A 23,930-nucleotide genomic window follows, 5' to 3' on the forward strand; every position below is an offset into this window, starting at 1 on the left:
CCCATACTCACTTCCCTACTTACAAATAGAAAAATTATTTTTATTTTTCTGTTCAACTGTATGTATATAGTTTTCATTGGCACCAAGGCCAGCTGGATGATGATTCTCTAACCTGGGATTTAAAAATTTAATCCAATACCAGTTGCATCTCTGAAAAATCTAATTTTACTCGTTACTTTTTTTTTTTTACAGAAACTTATAGTTTGGACTAAATCACTGCACTGATTGTCAACACACATTACAGGGAGACCAGTGATGATGCTGTCATACATCAACCCCCACAGGAATACACACACTTGTACCACACATCTCTTAATTATTAATAATTTGTTCTATTCTGTAATGTTTCCTTTTTTTATTTGAAGGTCTGGTGTGATTAATTAATGTAGATTTAATGCAGCATTAAAATTTTTCATCTTATTGTACTGACATAGATTTTACTATTTCAGAAAAGAAGTTTATGGATTGTGTAGACAGAAGAGAATATTCAGGGAATATTGAAGATGTCGCTACAAAGGAGAAGGCAAAGTTTCCTCAAGAATTTTTTCCTGAGGTGTGTTGAAGCTGTCAGGGTTTCCATGTGTAGTAACGTTCCTGCACTCTGCTGAATGTAGTTTTTTGTATCATAGCCATATCTTTGTTTTCATCTTTTACACAGTGTTACTATTATTTAAAACAGCCAACTTGTTTGTGTTAAAAATAAAATATACAAGTATATATACATCATGTTCAGTGTACCTGAAAGACTAGAAATCTTAAAATATTAATTTTACTGCCATATTTTGATAAAAACTTTATCAAAAGGTAAACACAGCCATAAAGGTTAAGATAACATATTAGACCAAGTTTTTGTCCTAGATAACTCGGGAAGTTATTGACCAAGCCACAGTGTGATTAATTCCAATAATATAATCATATTAAAGTAGACAAGTTAATTGTAAATTGTCATTATATTTTGTAAGTGTTCTAGTGTTTTCCACCTCACATGAGGTATGCTTTTGTAAATTATTATGCGCTATACAGTATATTTCCTGTACAATTTACTCATGTATACATTGAGTTTTTGGGGTTGATGGAGAGGGAAAAAAAAATTGTAGGTGGTTGACCAATTCATGGGTAATATTCTTGATGGGTTGAAATGTATGGACTATAATTTCTGGGTAGAAGAAGAGAATTGAGGAGTATTGCTGTAGACTCTACTGGCCATGCTAAGTAGGTTCTACTCATTCCACTTATCTGTAAATCTATTGCCAAACTGGTGCTTTCCTTTAAATGAACATAAAAATAGAAGAGGAGATCTGCAGTAGACATATTGTCCATGCCTGGCAGGCGTTACTTACACTTAAACAATTCGCATACCAACTCTCTCCCAACCATTCCCACTTGTGTATCTGTCAAACCCACCTTTAAAGCTGTCCAAAGTGGTTACTTTATTGTGGCTACATAGCAGTTTGTCTCTCTCATCTTCAGGAGGATTAAGACATGGGCAACTTTCTTACTTCTGACTATGTTCACCTAGCAGTAAATAGGTAACCTAGGTGTTAGCTGATTGTTGTATCCTGAGTGATGATAGTATACCTTAGATAGGGCTAGACTTTGGAATGAATTGAAGTAGGAAAACAGTTCTTAGTCTGTAAATTCAGTGACAGGAAAAAATAAATTATTGTCAAACCAGTGTTTTCCTATACCCTTTCTGAATCAAAATTTATCCAATTTGAATCTATCATTTTGAGTTTTGCTTAGTAATGTTCAACACTGTGTTTGCATCTGTATTCCTGTATTCACTACATGGTATAATCCTGCATGTTTGAGGTAAATATATGACTATCTTAAATGCTGAGATGTCTAATTATTATAGTACAACCTTTCCTCACTTAACAACATACTCGTTTACTGACGTCTCAGACTTACGATGGGCTCTCTCTATTCTTTTTATTTCAATATACAGTACACTACTGTATAAACATATAAAAATATACCAGAAATGTTATAAATGGTGCAAAGGTGACATTAAAAAACATTATCAAAGATGGCTGACACAGACTCAATACCATTATCGTATGCTCACTTAGCGATGAATTCGTTTAATGACATGGTCTCAGAAACGGAACTCTGTCGTTAAGTGAGGAGAGGCTGTACTGCATGTGTGATCACTATGTGAGGGATGTGTGGTGGAGGGTACAGGTTGCTTAAATTAATCTGTCCCATTGAGGCTTATCTGATACTTCTACTACTGTTACTGAACTATTTTGAAAATAGGTTAGACAAATGCATGAGTGGTAGTGAGTAGCTGTGAGCAGGACTAGCCTAGCATGGCCCAGTAGGCATTGTGCAGTGCTCCTCAGTTTTTATGTATTATTTTGCATTGCTCATCTGATCTTATGCTCTTATTTGATTATCAGATATTCTCGTACCAAGAGGCAAACTTTTGAATTTGAACAACTTTGCCAGACATATTACCGCTTATTTTTCCAATTGTTTGATGTGTAATTATGTATTCATTCTTATTCATTTAGGTAACCAAACTGAACCCAACCTAAATTACTTTAACCTAATTTTAAATGAAAATATGCAATTTAGAGATAAATAGAAGAAAGTTTGAAAATTTACAGTGAGCAGAACACTTTAAAAAGATGTTTACCAGTCACAGGGCACAGGTTTGCTCTTGATGCTAACACCTGGTAAATTTCTATAATTCTCAAATGTTCTACTGTCCCTTAAAATAAAAAGAAGAAAAACTAGGGTAGACTAATGCAAAAGATATGTGGGAAAAGTATAGATTTTGGGGCAAAAAAGTTAATGGTCAACTTGCAACTGTAATCAGTCTCGTGTTTATGTGGTAAGGATATAAAGTATAAATAAGTATTGGCATTAGGAGAATACATACACTAAAACTATTTTTTATACTTGAAAATATTTACTGATGTTCACCTATTCTGTCATTTGTTCTTTTGCACTATTTTCACCAATTTTCATTCTCTTTCTCTATATACAGTGGACCCCCGCTTAACGATCACCTCCAAATGCGACCAATTATGTAAGTGTATTTATGTAAGTGCGTTTGTACGTGTATGTTTGGGAGTCTGAAATGGACTAATCTACTTCACAATATTCCTTATGGGAAAAAATTCCGTCAGTACTGGTACCTGAACATACTACTGGAATGAAAAAAGTTCGTTAACCGGGGGTCCACTGTATATATTCTTTGAATTAGTTATATTTTTACAATGTAAAAATACAGTGGACCCCCGCCTTACGATATTATTTCATTCAAGAAGTCTGTTCAGGTGCCGTTACCGACCGAATTTGTTCCCATAAGGAATATTGTGAATTAGATTAGTACGTTTCAGACCCCAAAAATACAAGTACAAAAGCACTTACAAAAATACACTTACATAATTGGTCGAGTTGGGAGCTGATTGTAAGGCGGGGTTCCACTGTATTCATTTATTCACTTTTCTCCTTCACCATTTTTTGAATCTCATCATTCTACTAATTATTTCTATTCTTTCCTGAACTCTCCCTCCTATAACCATAAACCTTTACTATATACATCAGTACTGTATTCTAAAATCATCTCCATAGTTCCTTGACCTCATTATTATTACCATTCTCCCATTGCTCAGTTTTTCTCCAAAGAGTTATTCATACCTTCCACTAATTGCCCCCTTCTGTAATTCACATTCATTTGATTTTAACCCTTTCAGGGTCCAAGGCCAAAATCTAAAGTGGTGCTCCAGTGTCCAAGAAATTTTGAAAAAAAAAAATAATTGGTTTTTCTTACAGAATTAAAGATAATATATTTGTGAAGGTAATAAAACAAAAAAAAAATTCTGATCAGTACTTACCGAGATACAGCGGCGGGAAGTTGACCCAAAATGTCCGGGTGGCGGCAACATCAGTGACTTCCGCAAAATAGCATTTTTTTATTTTACGTTTTTTATACTTTTTTCTTTTCTATTTTTACAAAACTTGTTTACAAGTTTATTGTAAACAAAATGATGAAAATATTAGTGCGGTTATTGTGTTGAATACAACGGTACCATATAGTACCATATGGTACAATGTTGCCATAGGGTGCAATGGTACCATATGGTACAATTGTACCATATGATACAATGGTACCATATAGTACAATGACATGATACAGTGGTACCATATGATGCAATGGCACCATATGGCAGAATATGGTACAGTGGCACCATTTGGTACAGTGGTATCATATGATACAATGGTACCATATGATGCAATGGTACCATATGGTACATTGTACCATATGGTACTATATGGTACTGTTGTATTCAACACAATAAACACACTATATGGTACTGTTGTATTCAACACAATAAACACACTAATATTTTCATTTTTATTTTGTTTACAATAATTGTTTACAACAAAAATATACAAGAATGTTGTATATTAGTAATGTTCTATTATATATTTACAAATGTACAGGAACTCGACACGTTACTTGAGGTGGATGACAGAGAGCTTTGTCTTGGAAACTGCTGAGTCAGTAGCTAGCTTGCATCACCACTCAGTCTTGGCTGGTGCCAGCTGCCACAACACGTCCTATTGACCATATGGTACATGATATCATATGTTACAGGGTACCATATGGTACATTGTACTATATGGTATAGGGTACCGTACAGTACAGGATAACATATGGTGCAGGGTACCATATGGTGCAGGGTACCATATGGTGCAGGGTACAATATGGTACAGGGTACCATATGGTACAGGACACCATATGGTACAGATACAGGGATCCCTATTGAAATAAGTCACCCTGCTATGTATGAAAATCTATGTAACTTTATTTGTGTATACCTGAATCAACTTACTTAAGTGCATGTGGCATCGTAAGTAAGTTTATTTAGGTATACATAAATAAAGTTACATAGAATATCATACTTAGCAGCATATGTTTGGAGAACCTAGGATAACCCAAAAAAGTCAGACAGACTTATTTCCATTAGGGTCCCTGTACCCTGTAGTATATGGTACAATGTACCATATGGTATAATGTACCATGTGGTACATTATACCATATATGGTACATTGTACCATATGATACCATTGTATGACATGGCACCATTGTACCATATGGTACCATTGTACCATATGGTACCATTGTACCATATGGTACCATTGTACCATATGGTACAATGGTACCATATGGTTCAAAACCATAAAATTCCTCTTCAGCTCCACTTCCATCAGTCTTAGAACTGTAAGTTGTAAAGAGGAGAGTCAGAATTCACCATGAGAGTGAGTGGGGAGTGAGAGCTTCCTTGCCGCCAGGCATGAATGAACAAAGCTACTTTGGCGGTGTTCCCACAATGCCATGTGGGCATCCAGATTTTTTCTATATTGTGCACACTGACCACCCAGACCCATTCTCTCAGATGTACGCCTATCAGCCTTCTCGCGCTAAATTTGACGCCGCTAGAATTTTGGCATAGATCTACGGTTTGGACCCTGAACGTAAAGCTGTAGATCTACGGGACGGACCCAGAAAGGGCTAACCAAATGATATCACTCTTTTTACTTCACCTTCTCACTAGCTGCTACTACATTCAATAATGAGCTGACACAACAGTTACTTTCTTAACCCCTTAACTGTCCAAACATAGATCTACATTCTTTCGCCTAGCACTCCGAATAAAAAAATGTATTTTTTCATTAAAATAGAGGGCATTTTTCTACATGTTATAGGATAAAAAAATTTGGGTCAGTACTTACCGAGATATAAGACTGTGATGTTGGTGCTGGATGCTCACATGACGGCAGTATGGAATCCTGCTGCTTGCAGAAGTGTTGCCAATATACCTTTTTTTCTCTTTTTTATGTAATTTTTTTTTCTTTTTTTTTTCTCAACAAGTTGGCCATCTTCCACCGAGGCAGGGTGACCCAAAGAGAAAGAAAATCCCCAAAAAGAAAATACTTTCATCATCATTCAACACTTTCACTTCACTCACATATAATCACTGTTTTTGCAGAGGTTCCCAGAATACAACAGCTTAGAAGTATATACGTATAAAAATACAGTGGTCCCTTTTTTTCGTAATTAATCCATTCCTGGAAGTGTGACTATTATCGAAATTGACTATTTTCGAATCCATTTTCCCCGTAAGAAATAATGTAAATCCAATTAATTCGTTCCAGACACCCAGAAGTATCAACAATAATTCTTTTTTTTACCTTAAAGATAGATTTACATGCACAAAAGAATGAACATTCAACATGACAGTTACCTTTATTGAAGGCTGTTGATGAATGGAGGACAGGGAGGAGAGAGGGAAGAGAGGTTATTGTTTGGAAGGGGAATCCTCCTCCATAAGGATTCTAGGTCACTTCAGGGGTCACTTCCTTAGCTTAAATATAGATTTACATGCAGAAAAGAATACCAAATAAATGTAAAGCACTAATAAAATGTAAATGAACATTGGTAATAGGGGTAGTTGATGAGTGGAACGGTCTGCCTAGTAGGGTGATCGAAGCTAAAACATTGGGTAGTTTCAAATTTAGGTTGGATAAATGCATGAGTGAGAGGGGTTGGATTTGAGTCGGACTTGCACCTGAGCTTATTGCTTGGGTAGTATTTGTTCTGTTAGTGGGTTGGATTTGTGAAGGACCTGCCTAGCATGGGCCACCAGGTCTGTTGCAGTGTTCCTCCTTTCTTAAGTTCTTATGTTCTTATTTAACATCACACTTACCTTTATTGAAGACTTGTTTGTGTGAGGGAGGGATGGCGAGTTTATTGTTGGAGAATATGACACTAATATCAACTCTGCGGCTTATTTATCTATCACAATTCAACTAATATGACATTATGAACAATACTAATAACATAGAAACATGGAATATACTCTAGAATGAATAAAATAAGTCATTATGTATGTCACAAGGTGTTGTGTTGTTGTTGGGGTATATAAGGGCCACTCAGAGTAAGCCGTCCATAATGGTGGTGAAGCAGCAGCTGAGGCAGCGGTGTTTTCTGTAGCTCTATATAACTCCAACAACATTGGAGGAGTTAGTAGTATTGCTGAATCACTGAAGAAGGCACCCTCTACCACCATCACTATCACCTTCTACCACTATTGCAACTGCTACCACCATCACTACCACCTTCTACCACTATTACAACTGCTACCACCATCACTACCACCTTCTACCACTATAACAACTGCTACCACCATCACTACCACCCTTTACCACTATCACAACTGCTTCCACTCTACCACCACCACCTTCATATTTTTCTACAAACTTTTTTTTAAATTATGTGTGTTTCTCATATTCTTTACCATAGGGCTGGCACTAGAAGCATTCTTTGGAGCCATGGTGGCTTATTTAGCAGTTGCAAGCACTAAAATAAATGGAATATTATGAAATGTATCATATGAACTCGTGGGATCATCCTCACTCACTGATAAACAATGGCACACTGGCCGGGAATGGAGTGTGAGCGGCTCAGGGCTGTGTGTACACATCCCAGACGACCGACTATTTGAGAGTCAAACGACGATTCATGAGCCAATGTTTTGATAAAAATAACGTTATGATTTTCGAAAATTACGACTATCGAGCCTTACAATTATTGAGGGACCACTGTACACAATATATCTCTCCAAATTGCCAATATCCCAATCCCCTCCTTTAGAGTGCAGGCTTTGCACTTCCCATTTCCAGGACTCGAGTCCAGTTATATAAAATAACCAGTTTCCCTGAATCCCTTCACTAAATATTACCCTGCTCACACTCCAACAGATCGTCAGGTCCCAAATACCATTTGTCTCCATTCACTCCTATCTAACACGCTCACGTACGCTTGCTGGAAGCCCAAACCCCTCGCCCACAACACCTTCTTTACCCCCTCCCTCCAACCTTTTCGAGGACGACCCCTACCCCGCCTTCCTTCCCCTACAGATTTATACGCTCTCCATGTCATTCTACTTTGATCCATTCTCTCTAAATGACCAAACCACCTCAACAAACCCTCTTCCGCCTTCTGACTAATACTTTTATTAACTCCATACCTTCTCCTAATTTCCACACTCCAAATTTTCTGCATAATATGTAATTTTTATGTTCTGATAATTGCAGTTTTTAGTAGTTCTTGTGATTTCAAAGCCAATCTTTGTTCTGATATTAATATTAGGTACTGAAATAGTACTCAGAGAGTCACAGACACACTGACAGGTGAACATTTTCACCTACCTTGGTCACATACTATTGTCTAGAAATATATACGTAGTATTTATAAGTCCCAGCAATGTTTTAGACATGCTGGAGTATATATGAAACTCCTTGAAGGATGTTGTATGAAAAGTGTAACTCCACTGCTGACAGTGCAGCAGTGGTGTGACATCTGATGATCGTGCACTGCCTTGGCTTTATTTCTTTTCGCTGTTACACATAAACATGTCTGTCTAGCTCTGTTTATGTCTGTCTCTGCTTATCTGTCTTTGTGTCTCTGTCTGCTTGTCTCTCTGTCTCAGAGTGAGAGTGACTCTTGAACCAACAGGTATTACACACGATGCAGAGTCATCACGTCTGATTCCATAACAAGTGAAAATGCGTATTACTTGCCAGTCATGCTTATTATGCTTTATATCTAAAAGCACTGTATAGCACTTTGTCTCAGTTTTTTGGATTATCCTAAGTAATTTACACTTTGTATAATTATATTTATGTGTACCTGTGAGACAGAGACAGAGATGGGCAGAGATAGACGGAAATAGAGACAGCCAAAGTCAATCAGCCAGCCAGCCGGCCAGCCTGCCGAACACGTATTACATGTTCCAGAATTGTTTCTCTTTACTTAGGGTATAGGTTATAGAACATTCTGGCAGGATGACACTACCTGTGCTACCAAAATTGAAAGGATGTTCCACATGGGTTATTATCGAGGTTTTTGATATTTCCTCGACCACTTGTGGCCACATCCATCTCGAACCCACTAAACTCGGCGTCAGCATCACTTTCCTCTTACAAGGGGACTGTTAACCCTTTCAGGGTCCAAGGCCAAAATCTGAAGTGGTGCCCCAGTGTCCAAGAAATTTTGAAAAAAAAATAATTTTTTCTTTCAGAATTAAAGATAATATTTTTGTGAAGGTAATAAAAAAAAAATCTGATCAGTACTTACCGAGATACAGCGGCGGGAAGTTGACCCAAAATGTCCGGGTGGCGGCAACATCAGTGACTTCCGCAAAATCCCATTTTTTTATTTTACGTTTTTTATACTTTTTTCTTTTCTTTTCTAATTTTTTTCTTTTTCTAATAACATTTGTGGCCTGTGCGGCCAGTATAATGTATATTGTATAAGTGTACACTCATTGTATTCTATGCAATAACTGCACTAATTTGTTTATCATTATATTGCTTACAAAACTTGTTTACAAGTTTATTGTAAACAAAATGATGAAAATATTAGTGCAGTTATTGTGTTGAATACAATGGTACCATATAGTACCATATGGTACAATGGTGCCATAGGGTGCAATTGCACCATATGATACATGGTACCATATGATACAATGGTACCATATGGTAGAATATGGTACAATGGCACCATTTGGTACAATGGTATCATGTGATACAATGGTACCATATAGTGCAATGGTACCTTATGGTACCATATGGTGCAATGGTATCACATAGTGCAATGGTTCCATATGGTGCAATGGTACCATATGGTGCAATGGTACCATATGGTACATTGTGCCATACAGTACAATGGTACCATATGGTACATTGTAGCATATGGTACTATATGGTACTGTTGTATTCAACACAATAAACACACTATATGGTACTGTTGTATTCAAGATAATAAACACACTAATATTTTCATTTTTATTTTGTTTACAATAATTGTTTACAACAAAAATATACAAGAATGTTGTATATTAGTAATGTTCTATTATATATTTACAAATGTACAGGAACTCGACACGTTACTTGAGGTGGATGACAGAGAGCTTTGTCTTGGAAACTGCTGAGTCAGTAGCTAGCTTGCATCACCACTCAGTCTTGGCTGGTGCCAGCTGCCACCAACACGTCCTATTGACCATATGGTACATGGTATCATATGTTACAGGGTACCATATGGTACATTGTACTATATGGTATAGGGTACCATACAGTACAGGATATCATATGGTACAGGATAGCATATGGTGCAGGGTACCATATGGTGCAGGGTACCATATGGTGCAGGGTACCATATGGTGCAGGGTACCATGTGGTGCAGGGTACCATATGGTGCAGGGTACCATATGGTGCAGGGTACCATATGGTGCAGGGTACAATGTGGTACAGGGTACCATATGGTACAGGACACCATATGGTACAAATACAGGGATCCCTATGGAAATAAGTCACCCTGACTTTTTGGGTTATCCTAGGATTTTATACATATGCTGCTATGTATGATAATCTATGTAACTGTATTTGTATACACCTGAATAAACTTACTCAAGCACATGTGGCATCGTAAGTAAGTTTATTTAGGTATACATAAATAAAGTTGCATAGAATATCATACTTAGCAGCATATGTTTGGAGAACCTAGGATAATCCAAAAAAGTCAGACAGACTTATTTCCATTAGGGTCCCTGTACCCTGTACTATATGGTACAATGTACCATATGGTATAATGTACCATATGGTACAATGTACCATATGGTATAATGTACCATATGGTACAATGTACCATATGGCACATTGTACCAAATGATACCATTGTATGACATGGCACCATTGTACCATATGGTACCATTGTACCATATGGTACAATGGTGCCATATGGTTCAAAACCATAGAATTCCTCTTCAGCTCCACTTCCATCAGTCTTAGAACTGTAAGTTGTGAAGAGGAGAGTCAGAATTCGCCGTGAGAGTGAGTGGGGAGTGAGAGCTTCCTTGCCGCCAGGCATGATGAACAAAGCTACTTTGGCAGTGTTCTCACAATGCCATGCGTGCGTCCAGATTTTTTCTATAGTGTGCACACTGACCAACCAGACCCATTCTCTCAGATGTAGGCCTACCACCCTTCTCGTGCTAAATTTGACGCCGCTTGAATTTTGGCGTAGATCTACGGTTTGGACCCTGAACGTAAAGCTGTAGATCTACGGGACGGACCCTGAAAGGGTTAATAGTACATGACATCAGTGATGTCATGCTGTATGCTCTAGCTGGTGCTCCCACACATTACTAAGTGGTCCCTGATTTTTTTTTATACTACACACACTGAGTGTTAAGACCCATTCTGTGCTAACCAGGCATCTCAGGCGAATTGTGCCAAATTTTGAGGAATGAAAAATGAAACGTTGATCTGTGTTTGGAGCGCTAGTGGTAACAACGTAGATCTATGTTTGGATAGTTAACCCTTTGACTGTCACAACCCCAAATCCTGAGGTGTCTCCTGGTGTCACAAAATATTTGAAAAAAAAAATATATATATATTTGTATATATTTTTTCTTTGGAAATGATAGAGAATCTTTTCCCAATGGTAACAGCACCAAAAGTACGAAATTTGATGGAAAACTTATGGAATTACGCTCTTGCGAAGTTAGCAACCTCGGAGATATTTGCGAATCGACGGTTTCACCTCACATTGAGCCCTATATTTGGCTAATTCCATTGTCCCAGTCGACCAAACTCATAGCTATTTCTTTAGAACTCCATTTGTTCTATTGATTGAGTACAAGAAACTGCCCATTTACAGATTTCAACTACCTAATAAAGTGGTCAGAAATTGGCAATTTGGCCAATTTCACACAAATTAAAAAATATGCTAATTTCAAAATAGGGTCCAGAATGAACAATGCAGACATTCCTGGCTGTAAAATAACATTTTTTTTTTCATCAGTCATGTTTCCAGGCCCCTCTGACATTACTCTTGCTTTCTGTTTTGAATTTTTATTCAAACAAAAAATAGAAGATTTACTGTTATATAGACTACTGCAATATTGTAATAATTGTATAAATAATGTCAACCCATTCATGACTGCATATTAGAATGGCTTGTTGAACATTTATTGGACAATGACGTCATTTGTTTACTCTTGAGCTCCATTTCCAGGTCGTTTTCATAATAAAATCAATCAAAATCACCTGCATTTCTATAATATGTTTTCCATTCAGTCAAATTTGACTACGAAAACGAGAATATAACCATAAAACTATACGAAAATACACCTCAAACTTGGCATTTTAATCCAAAAACATGGTCGGAGTCCTTTTTTTATTATTATACACTGCTTGCTGCAGGATTTTTTTACACTGTGCACACTGACCACACAGACTCATTCTCTCGCATGTGGGCCTACCAGCTTTCTCCCGCTTGATTTGAAGCCGCTAGAATTTATTTTTGAGTATGTATACGTCGAACACGTTGGCTTGTAAGATGTGTATATACAACCGAAACAGTCGTAGGGTTAAGGGGTTAAAAGCATGTTTGCTCAGAGGTCTGCTCTTTAGCCTTTTATTTCCAAAGGAAACTGCTCATGCTGTACACTGCATCATAACCCAAGACTTAACCCTTTCAGGGTCCAAGGCCCAAATCTGGAGTCATGCACCAGTGTCCAAGAATTTTCAAAAAAAAAAATTTGTTATTTTTTCTTATGAAATCGTAGAGAATCTTTTTGTGAAGGTAATAAAACAAAAAGTACGAAATTTGGTGGAAAATTGACGAAATTATGCTCTCGCGAATTTTGATGTGTCAGCGATATTTACGAATCGGCGATTTTGCCGACTTTGACTCCCATTTTAGGCCAATTACATTATTCCAATCAACCAAATTCTTAGCTATTTCACTAGTATTACTTCTATTCTATCGATTGAGCACAAGAAATCGCCAAGTCAACTGTTTCAACTACAAAATAAAGTGATCGGAAATTGTTAATTTGGCCAATTTAACACAAAGTTCAAAATATTCCAATTTCAAAATAGGGTGCAGAATAAACAATGTAGGCATTCCTGGCACTAAACTAACATTTCCTCTGTTCATTAGTCATGTTTTGAGGCTTTACAAATAAATTCCATTTTGATTTTTTATTCACATAATGAATTTTTATTCACACCAAAAAATAGAAGATTTACTGCTATGCAATACTGTAATAATTGTATAAATATCATCACTATATTTGTGAATGTATATTAGACCCACCAGCTGACGTGTATTAGACGTGTGAGGTCGTTTGTTTACTCTTGAATATCGGCAAAAATTTAACATTTCCGCTACTTTGAGCTCAGTTTCAAGCCATTTCCAGTGCTAAAACCAATCAAAATCATCTCTATTTCTGTAATATGCCTTCCATTCTATCAAATGAGACCAAGAAATCGCAAATACAACTATAAAAAACATACGAAAAAACACTGCAAAGTTGCTGTTTTAATCGAAAAATCATGATTTCAGTTTTTTTCTCTCATTATACACAGTGTGCTGCAGGATCTGTTTTATGTGGTGCACACATACCACATAGATGTATTCTCTCATATCTAGGCCCAAATGTACCACTCACAGTTTATCAGAGTGAGCTGAGCTCATGGCGTAGATCTACGGTTTGGACACTCACCATAAAGCCGTAGATCTACGGGACGGACCCTGAAAGGGTTAAATATTTATCTTTAAGCATGTTGTGCCTTCTACAAGCCTTCTAAGCACAATTTGAAGTCCCTCATTGTCTCTACTTCTAGCACACTGAACTTTCTTATGATGACATTTTCAAGTTTCTCATTTTGCTATAATGATCTTTGAGACAATTTTTCTTGTACTTAGTTCAGAATTCCCTGAACTTAAGCTCTGATGGAGCAGAGTGCCTGCATTTTGAAGGAAAACTAGAGATATCGTGGTTTTTTGAGAGATTAGAAATTTAATGAATGTGTATGTATGTATGTATTCATGTATGTACTTTATAACTCGTAGTCAATGTGTGAAGAACCTATACCTCTTATCTTAACCTGGCCTTGATACTAGAGGTATAGTACCTCAGTCCACTCCACCATAGATTCCCTATACAGTAGGGCCCCACTTATACGGCAGGTTAGGTTCCAGGCTACCGCTGTAAAGCAGAAATTGCCATAAAGTGGAACACCCTTTTTTTCCACTTATAAATGCATACAAATACTAGATAACAACTTTACACTAACATATATTAAGTTAGCAATAGAACTGTGCATTAAAAAAACAAAAAAAAGTAAACTACACATATAGTGCACTCGTTATTTACCTTAAAATATTTGTAGGGTGAGATGAGTAGTATTTATTGTAAGAAATTAAGTGCAGTAGGTAGCCAGCCAGGCCACCCCACCCACACATAATATTCTGTGATATTTAAGCATCCCAGAGTGATAAAGTGCATGTACAGTTCACTCATTACTTAACTTAAAATATTTGTACTCTTAATGAGAGAGAGAGAGAGAATGAGTACTTGAGAGAGGACAGGCGCAGAGTTATGTAAACAAACCAGGTGAGTGCAAGTTTTGTAAACAAGGCAGGCATACACGTCTGCTTTGTGTACAAGTTACATTGTGTACAAGTTGTCTCTACATTGATATGGTAGAATAAATAAAGAGAAACACTCCCATTCTCATGTAACACCATTTTTAAAAGAAATGACGCTCTGAGTGAAGGGAATGGAAATAAGTCACTCTGATTTTTTGGGTTTATCCTAGGTACTTTACACATATGCTGCTATGTGTGATAATCTTTGAACATAAGAACATAAGAAAGGAGGAACACTGCAGGAGGCCTGTTGGCCCATACTAGGCAGGTCCTTTACAATTCATCCCACTAACAAAACATTTGCCCAACCCAATTTTCAATGCCACCCAAGAAATAAGCTCTGATGTGAAAGTCCCACTCAAATCCAACCCCTCCCACTCATATACTTATCCAACCTAAATTTGAAAGTACCCAAAGTCCTAGCCTCAATAACCCAACTAGGTAGACTGTTCCACTCATCTACTACCCTATTTCCAAACCAATACTTTCCTATGTCCTTTCTGAATCTAAACTTATCTAATTTAAATCCATTACTGCGGGTTCTCTCTTGGAGAGACATCCTCAAAACCTTATTAATATCCCCTTTATTAATACCTATCTTCCACTTGTAATAAAGTTGGTAGAATTATCGACAATGTGTAAAGTAAAAGGACACAAGTGCAACTAATGTGACATTTATTGTGGCAGTGGCTTGATAAAGCTCCTGGAGAGCGAAACGTTGCCACAATAAATGTCACATTAGTTGCACTTGTGTCCTTTTACTTTACATATCTTCCACTTATACACTTCGATCAGGTCTCCCCTCATTCTTCGTCTAACAAGTGAATGTAACTTAAGAGTCTTCAATCTTTCTTCATAAGGAAGCTTTCTAATGCTATGTATTAATTTAGTCATCCTACACTGAATGTTTTCTAACGAATTTATGTCCATTCTGTAATATGGAGACCAGAACTGAGCTGCATAATCTAGGTGAGGCCTTACTAATGATGTATAAAGCTGCAGTATGACCTCTGGACTTCTGTTGCTTACACTTCTTGATATAAATCCCAGTAATCTATTTGCCTTATTACGTACGCTTAGGCATTGCTGTCTTGGTTTAAGGTTGCTGCTCACCATAACCCCCAAGTCCTTTTTGCAATCTGTATGGCTAAGTTCTACATCATTTAACTTATAAGTACTAGGGTTATGGGCACTCCCAAGCTTCAGAACCTTGCATTTATCTACATTGAACTGCATCTGCCACTTTTCTGACCAAGAATAGAGTTTGTTTAAATCCTCCTGAAGTTCCATAACATCTACGTTTGAATCAATTATCCTACCTATCTTTGCGTCATCGGCGAATTTGCTCATATCACTAGTAATTCCCTCATCAAGATCATTGATATATATTATAAACAACAACGGGCCCAAGACTGATCCCTGTGGAACGCCACTTGTTACAGATCCCCACTCGGATTTAACCCCATTTATGGACACTCTCTGCTTCCTGTCTGTGAGCCATGACTCGATCCACGAGAGCACTTTTCCCCCAATGCCATGAGCTGCCACTTTCTTTAACAGTCTATGGTGCGGAACTCTATCAAAAGCCTTACTAAAATCTAAGTAAATAATATCAAATTCTTTATCGTGGTCAACAGCCTCAAAAGCTTTACTGAAGAAAGTTAATAAATTAGTTAGACAAGACCGGCCTCTTGTGAATCCATGCTGAGTATCATTAATCAAGCTATGCTTATCGAGATGGCTTCTTATAATCTCAGCTATAATTGACTCTAGTAATTTGCCTACAATTGAGGTCAGGCTTATTGGGCAGTAATTTGACGGTAACGACTTTTCCCCTGTTTTAAAAATAGGAATTACATTAGCCATCTTCCACATATCAGACACTACACCTGTTTGAAGAGATAAATTAAAAATATTAGTTAATGGTTCACAGAGTTCCATTTTGCATTCCTTAAGAACCCTTGAAAAATCCTCAGTAGGACCCGGCGACTTATTTTGCTTCAGTCTGTCTATCTGCTTCACAACCATTTCACTAGTGACTGTGATGTTACATAATTTATCTTCTTCTAGCCCACTATAAAAATTAATTACTGGAATATTGTTAGTGTCTTCTTGTGTAAAAACTGAGAGAAAATAATTATTAAAAATCGAGCACATTTCATTATCTTTGTCAGTAAGGTGCCCATAGGTATTTTTAAGGGAACCTATCTTATCTCTTAACTTTTGTTCTATAGACCTGGAAGAAACTTTTTGGGTTAGTTTTAGAATCACTAGCAACTTTAATTTCATAGTCCCTTTTAGCTTTTCTTATCCCCTTTTTAATGTCCCTCTTAATGTCAATATACTGATTCATAAGATGACCCTCACCTCTTTTGATACGCCTATAAATTCCTTTCTTATGCCCTAGTAGATATTTGAGCCTATTATTCATCCATTTTGGATCATTTCTATTTGATCTAATTTCTTTATATGGGATAAACGTTCTTTGACCAGCATGTATAGTGTTCAGAAAACTGTCATATTGATAGCTCACTTCGTTACCCCAGTCAACAGATGATAAGTGTTCTCTAAGCCCATCGTAATCTGCTAAGCGAAAATCTGGGACTGTTACTGAGTTATCGCTACTATCGTACTTCCATTCAATGCTAAATGTAATTGATTTGTGGTTGCTAGCACCCAGTTGCTCTGAAACTTCTAAATTATTAACAAGGGATTCATTGTTTGCCATAACTAAGTCAAGCAGGTTATTTCCCCTTGTAGGTTCTGTCACAAACTGCTTCAAAAAACAATCCTGAACTACTTCTAAGAAGTCGTATGATTCTAAATTCCCAGTCAAGAAATTCCAATCAATATGACTAAAGTTAAAGTCTCCTAGAATTACTACATTATCGTGCCTTGTGGCCTTAACAATTTCCTCCCATAGTAGTCTCCCTTGGTCCCTATCTAAGTTTGGGGGACGGTATATCACTCCTAAAATCACTTTTTCATGCCCCTCTGAAAATTCTATCCAAACAGACTCTGTATGTGTTACTTCAGACTTAATACCCGTTTTTATGCAACAGTTCAAGCGATCTCGGACATACAATTCCACCCCACCCCCCTTCCCGATACTTCTATCTACTTGGAACAATTTAAAACCCTGAATATGACATTCCGCAGGCATGTCCCGACTTTTTGAATTAAACCACATCTCAGTTAAGGCAAATACATCAATGTTACCTGCACTAGCAACTAATCTCAACTCGTCCATCTTATTCCTAGCACTACGGCAATTAGCATAATAAACATTGAAAGACTCTCCTTTCTCTTTACCCTTCCTGCTTATTTCTGTTTTTCTGCTAAACCTATTACTGTCCTTATCACCCAAAGTCCCTGGCTTTTCAATATCTACCTCGTTCTGCTTATTACTAGTTCCCCTAAAACTCGTAATATTACTACACTGGGACTTCACTGTTTTCCTGCCAAAACCCACACCACTAACTATTCCTAGTTTAAAGTCCTAACTGCTCCCTCCACTGCAGTTGCCAGTTCTACCACCCCAGACCTAGATAAGTGAACCCCATCCCTGGCATACATGTCATTTCTGCCATAGAAGAGGTCCCAGTTGTCAATGAATGTTAACACATTTTCCTTACAGTATTTGTCCAGCCAGCAATTGACACCAATTGCCCTGGACAACCATTCATTTCCAACTCCTCTCCTTGGCAAAATACCACATATGACAGGGTTCCCACCCTTACTCCTAATTATTTCTATTGCTGACCTATACCTGCTAATCAGGTCTTCACTCCTACGTCTGCCAACATCGTTGCCTCCAGCACTGAGACAGATAATAGAATTGCTCCCATTACCTCTCATGATGTCATCCAGACGGCTAACAATATCCTCCATCCCAGCCCCAGGAAAGCAAACTCTCTGTCTCCTACTCCTGTCCTTCAAGCAGAACGCCCTATCCATATACCTAACTTGGCTATCCCCAACAACAACAATATTTTTACCTTCCTTTGTGTCGTTCGTCGTGATGTTCCCAGTAGTCGACTCACATTCGTCGGGTAGCACTGAGAATGTATTAGATGTTTCCACAACAGTTTCCACGGCAGTCTCTTTCTTCTTCATCATTTCTACCTTTCCATTCGTCTTCTTGATCGTCAACTTTGTTCCCTACTGTCCAGCCACTGACCAGTTTCCCTTCTTGACCTGAGGACTCAAAACAGGAGGACTACTACGAATCTTCTTGTTTTCCTTGGTCAGTCGCCGAATCTCCACCTTCGCCAACCTCAATTCTTCCTTAAGCTGTTGGTAAAGTTGCTCGATGGAGGGTATCTTGCTTCAATTCGTAGAGAGCGCGCAAACAGGTCTTCACAGAGCTAAGTACACGTCAACACTGCACAAAAGCCAACTCAATCAGGAGCTACTGCGCAGCACGTCCGCACGACCCAAGAGTGATGCTATTGAATAAATTTACATTCGAAAGGAATAATTTTCTACAGTTACCACCAGTAACCCATTTTCTCTTATGTTGGGCTAGAGAAAATGTTATTCTTGCCGTCACTTGTACAAGTTTATTTATTCTACTGTCGGGTGTATTTATCATGTTTATATGTTGTATCATGTTTATTATATAATTTTGAAAAAATATCATTGGCGGGTTATTGAAAATATGTATACGTATTAACATATTGTTGGAGTGGTTGGTGTTGTTGTATAACCCTTTGACTGTTTCAGGCCCCTTTCTGAAACTGTCATTCTATGTCGCTCAATTTTTAAAAAAAAAAAATTATTTTTTCTTATGAAATGATGGAGAATTCTTTTCCCGATGGTAATGACACCAAAAGTTCGAAATTTGGTCGAAAACTCATGGAATTATGCTCCCGCAAAGTTAGCTGTCTCGGCGACATATGCGTATCGGCGATTTCGCCGACTTTGAGCCCTATTTTCAGCCAATTCCATTGTTCCAGTTGACCAAACTCATAGCTATTTCTTTAGAACTCCATTTTATCTATCAGCTGAGTACAAGAAACCTCCCACTTACTAATCTGGACTACCCAATATGGTGGTCAGAAATTGGCAATTTGGCCAATTTCATACAAACTAAAAAAGATGCCAATTTCAAAATAGGGTCCAGAATAAACAAAGTAGACATTTGTGGCACTAAAATAGCATATGCTCTGTTCATTAGTCACATCTCTAGGCCCCTCTTATATTATTATTGCTTTCTATTTTGATTTTTCATTCATACAAAAAAATACGAAATTTACTGTTATGCAGACTACGGCATTATTGTAAAAATGGTATAAATAATATCAGTGCACTAGTGAAAGAATATTAGACTCCCCAGTTGACGTGTATTGGATGTGTGGTGTGATTTATTTACTCCTGAACATTGGTAAAAATTGAACATTTCTGCTACTTTGAGCTCAGTTTCAAGGTCGTCTTCATCATCAAAGTAATGAAAATCATCTCTATTTCTGTAACATGTTTTCCATTTTATCACCTAAGACCATGAAAACGCGAATACAACAATAAATACTATACGAAAATACACCTCAAAGTCGGCATTTTATTCCAAAAAAACGATCAGTTTTTTTTTCACATTACACAATGTGTGCTGCAGGATTTTTTTTATGTGGTGCACACTGACCACACAGACCCATTCTCTCACATGTGGGCCTACCAGCTTTCTCCCGCTTGATTTGAAGCCGCTAGAATTATTGAGTATACATATACGTCAGAAACATTGGCTCGTAAGACGTATTTATACGTTGAAAACAGTCAAAGGGTTAATAAATGTATGAAAGAGGGGATGGTACCTAGGGATTGGCAGAAAGCATGTATAGTCCCTTTATATAAAGGAAAGGGGGACAAAAGAGATTGTAAAAGTTATAGAGGAATAAATTTACTGAGTATAAAAGGAAAAGTTGTAGGTAGTAGGTTGGTAGACAGCAACCGCCCAGGGAGGTACTATCATCCTGCCAAGTGAGTGTAAAACGAAAGCCTGTAATTGTTTTACATGATGGTAGGATTGCTGGTGTCCTTTTTTTTGTCTCATAAGCATGCAAGATTTCAGGTACGTCTTACTACTTCTACTTACACTTGGGTCACACTACACATACATGTACAAGCATGTACAGTGGACCCCCGCATAACGATATTAATCCGTTCATGAGAGCTCATTGTTATGTGAAATTATCGTTATGCGAATGAATTTTCCCCATAAGAAATAATGGAAATCAAATTAATCCGTGCAAGACACCCAAAAGTATGAAAAAAAAAATTTACCACATGAAATTACATTTTCCTACACACAAAGAGAAGGATACATGCACAATAGTAGAGTAGTACATGCACAGTATATATTGTGCATGTACTACTCTACTAAATGAAGAATAAATGACACTTACCTTTATTGAAGATGCAGCAATGACTGATGAGACACTGTGTCCTGGGAGTGCCTTTTCCTGCTGAGTACTGTAGGTCCTGTTTGGCATTTTCTTCCAGAACAGGCCTTATCACACTGTGTATGTCACTACGATTCTTAAATCTCTCAAACCAACCTTTGCTGGCTTTAAATTCACCAATATGAGCACTAGTTCCAGGCATTTTTCCCTGTTCATCTGGGTGTTAGTCGACTGGTGTGGGTTGCATCCTGGGAGACAAGATTAAGGACCCCAATGGAAATAAGTTAGAGTCCTCGATGATGCACTGACTTTCTTGGGTTATCCTGGGTGACTAACCCTCCGGGGTTAATTGTTTCTCAGTAATTGTTTCACGTTAAGCCACACCAACAACACTCTCTCCACATCTTCAAGTAATACAGCTGATGGTGGTGCAGCAACAACAACAGCTGTGGTGCAGCTGACCATGGTGCAGCAGCAGCTGGGTGCAGCAACAGCTGACCATGGTGCAGCTGCAGCTGTGGTGCAGCAGCACCTGTGGTGCAGCAGCAGCTGACTGGTCCAATTTATCAGCTGACCATGGTGCAGCAGCAGCTGACTGTGGTACGATAGTATTTATCACCCTTTTTACCACAGGGTTGGCACTAGAAGCTTTCTTTGGGCCCATGGTGGCTTATTTAGCAGTTACAAGCACTATAAATAATGGAATAATACAAAATGTATCGAATGTATGCATGCAACCGGCCACCCTGGCTTGTAAACAATGACGGCAAGGCAAGCGCTCAGTCTGGACGGACAGGTTCGGGACGAGTCATGTTCAGAAACAGCTGATGGTGCAACAGCAGCTGACCGTGGTGCAGCAGCAGCTGACTGATGCAGCAACAGCTGACTGGTCCAGCAACAGCTGACTGATCCAGCAACAGCTGACTGATCCAGCAACAGCTGACTAATCCAGCAACAGCTGACTGATCCAGCAACAGCTGACTGGTCCAGCAACAGCTGACTGATCCAGCAACAGCTGACTGATCCAGCAACAGCTGACTGATCTAGCAACAGCTGACTGATCCAGCAACAGCGATTCATAAATCTCTCAAACCAACCTTTGCTGGCTTTAAATTCACCAATATGAGCACTAGTTCCAGGCATTTTTCCCTGTTCACCTGGGTGTTAGTCGACTGGTGTGGGTTGCATCCTGGGAGACAAAATTAAGGACCCCAATGGAAATAAGTTAGACAGTCTTCGATGACACACTTTTTTGGGTTATCCTGGGTGGCTAACCCTCTGGGGTTAATTGTTTCTTGGTATTCTCAATAAGCCACACCAACAACAGTGCTACAGCAGCAGCAGCAGCAGCAGCTGACAGTGCTACAGCAGCAGCAGCAGCAGCTGACAGTGCTACAGCAGCAGCAGACGATGCTACAGCAGCAGCAGACAGTACTACAGCAGCAGCAGCAGACAGTACTACAGCAGCAGCAGCAGCAGCTGACAGTGGTACAGCAGCAGCAGCAGCAGCTGACAGTGCTACAGCAGCAGCAGACGATACTACAACAGCAGCAGCAGCTGACGGTGGTACAGCAGCAGCAGCAGCTGACGGTGCTACAGCAGCAGCAGCAGCTGACAGTGCTACAGCAGCAGCAGCAGCAGCTGACAGTGGTACAGCAGCAGCAGCAGCAGCAGACAATGCTACAGCAGCAGCAGACGATACTACAACAGCAGCAGCAGCTGACGGTGGTACAGCAGCAGCAGCAGCTGACGGTGCTACAGCAGCAGCAGCAGCTGACAGTGCTACAGCAGCAGCAGCAGCAGCTGACAGTGCTACAGCAGCAGCAGACGATGCTACAGCAGCAGCAGACAGTACTACAGCAGCAGCAGCAGACAGTACTACAGCAGCAGCAGCAGCAGCTGACAGTGGTACAGCAGCAGCAGCAGCAGCTGACAGTGCTACAGCAGCACCAGCAGCTGACAGTGCTACAGCAGCAGCAGACAATGCTACAGCAGCAGCAGACGATACTACAACAGCAGCAGCAGCTGACGGTGGTACAGCAGCAGCAGCAGCTGACGGTGCTACAGCAGCAGCAGCAGCTGACAGTGCTACAGCAGCAGCAGCATCAGCAGTTGACCATGGTACCACAGTATTTCGATAATATTTCTCACCCCTTTTACCACAGGGTTGGCACTAGAAGCTTTCTTGGGGCCCATGGTCACTTATTTTGCAGATAAAATCACCAAAAACACTGTAATAATACGAAATGTTACGATTGTATGCTTGGATGTTACCGTGGAGGCTGGCTTGTAAACAATGCCACCGGCGGAACATGTGAGGCTGGCTCAGGCCTCACATAGACGTGTCTCGGAAGAACAGCGTTGAGCGGGTTTTTTAGCGGTATGCGAGGCAAAATCTTAGCGATAAAATGTATCGGTATGCGGATTTAACGTTACGTAAGGCCAACGGTATGCGGGGGTCCACTGTATATGTATATATACACATCCCTCTGGGTTTTCTTCTTTTTCTTTCTAGTTCTTGTTCTTGTTTATTTCCTCTTATCTCCATGGGGAAGTGGAACAGAATTTTTCCTCCGTAAGCCATGCAGTTGTAAGAGGCGACTAAAATGTCAGGAGCAAGGGGCTAGTAACCCTTTCTCCCGTATAAATTACTAAATTTAAACAGAGAAACTTTCGTTTTTCTTTTTGGGCCACCCTGCCTTGGTGGGATACGGCCGATTTGTTGAGAAAAAAAAAAAAGGAAAAGTGTACGGTAGGGTTATTATTGAAAGAATTAGAGGTAAGACAGAATGTAGGATTGTGGATGAGCAAGGTGGTTTTAAAGTGGGTAGGGGATGTGTAGATTCAAATTCAAATTCAAATTCAAAGTTTATTCTCTTTATTTATTTATTTTTATTTATTTAGTAATTTAAGCATACTTACAGAGGTACAAAAAATACAGGTAAGAGCAGCATGCCAAAGCCACTTATATGCATAGCATTACGGGCTGGCTTAAAATTAACTTAAGATTA

At 38.7% G+C, this 23,930-nt stretch overlaps 1 protein-coding gene across 8 annotated transcripts in view; it reads left to right on the forward strand.

The window, feature by feature from the left end:
- The window catches only part of 5PtaseI (inositol polyphosphate-5-phosphatase A), a 612,658-nt gene that overhangs the window by 434,534 nt on the left and 154,194 nt on the right, over positions 1–23,930 (forward strand). For all 8 annotated transcript variants that reach the window (XM_070081715.1, XM_070081724.1, XM_070081732.1 and 5 more), the window contains one exon: positions 450–553. In XM_070081715.1, the coding sequence (XP_069937816.1) occupies positions 450–553 (104 nt within the window). The remainder of the gene's footprint in view (positions 1–449; positions 554–23,930) is intronic.

Source organism: Cherax quadricarinatus, chromosome 6 (assembly GCF_038502225.1).
Source record: "Cherax quadricarinatus isolate ZL_2023a chromosome 6, ASM3850222v1, whole genome shotgun sequence".
NCBI lineage: Eukaryota > Metazoa > Arthropoda > Malacostraca > Decapoda > Parastacidae > Cherax > Cherax quadricarinatus.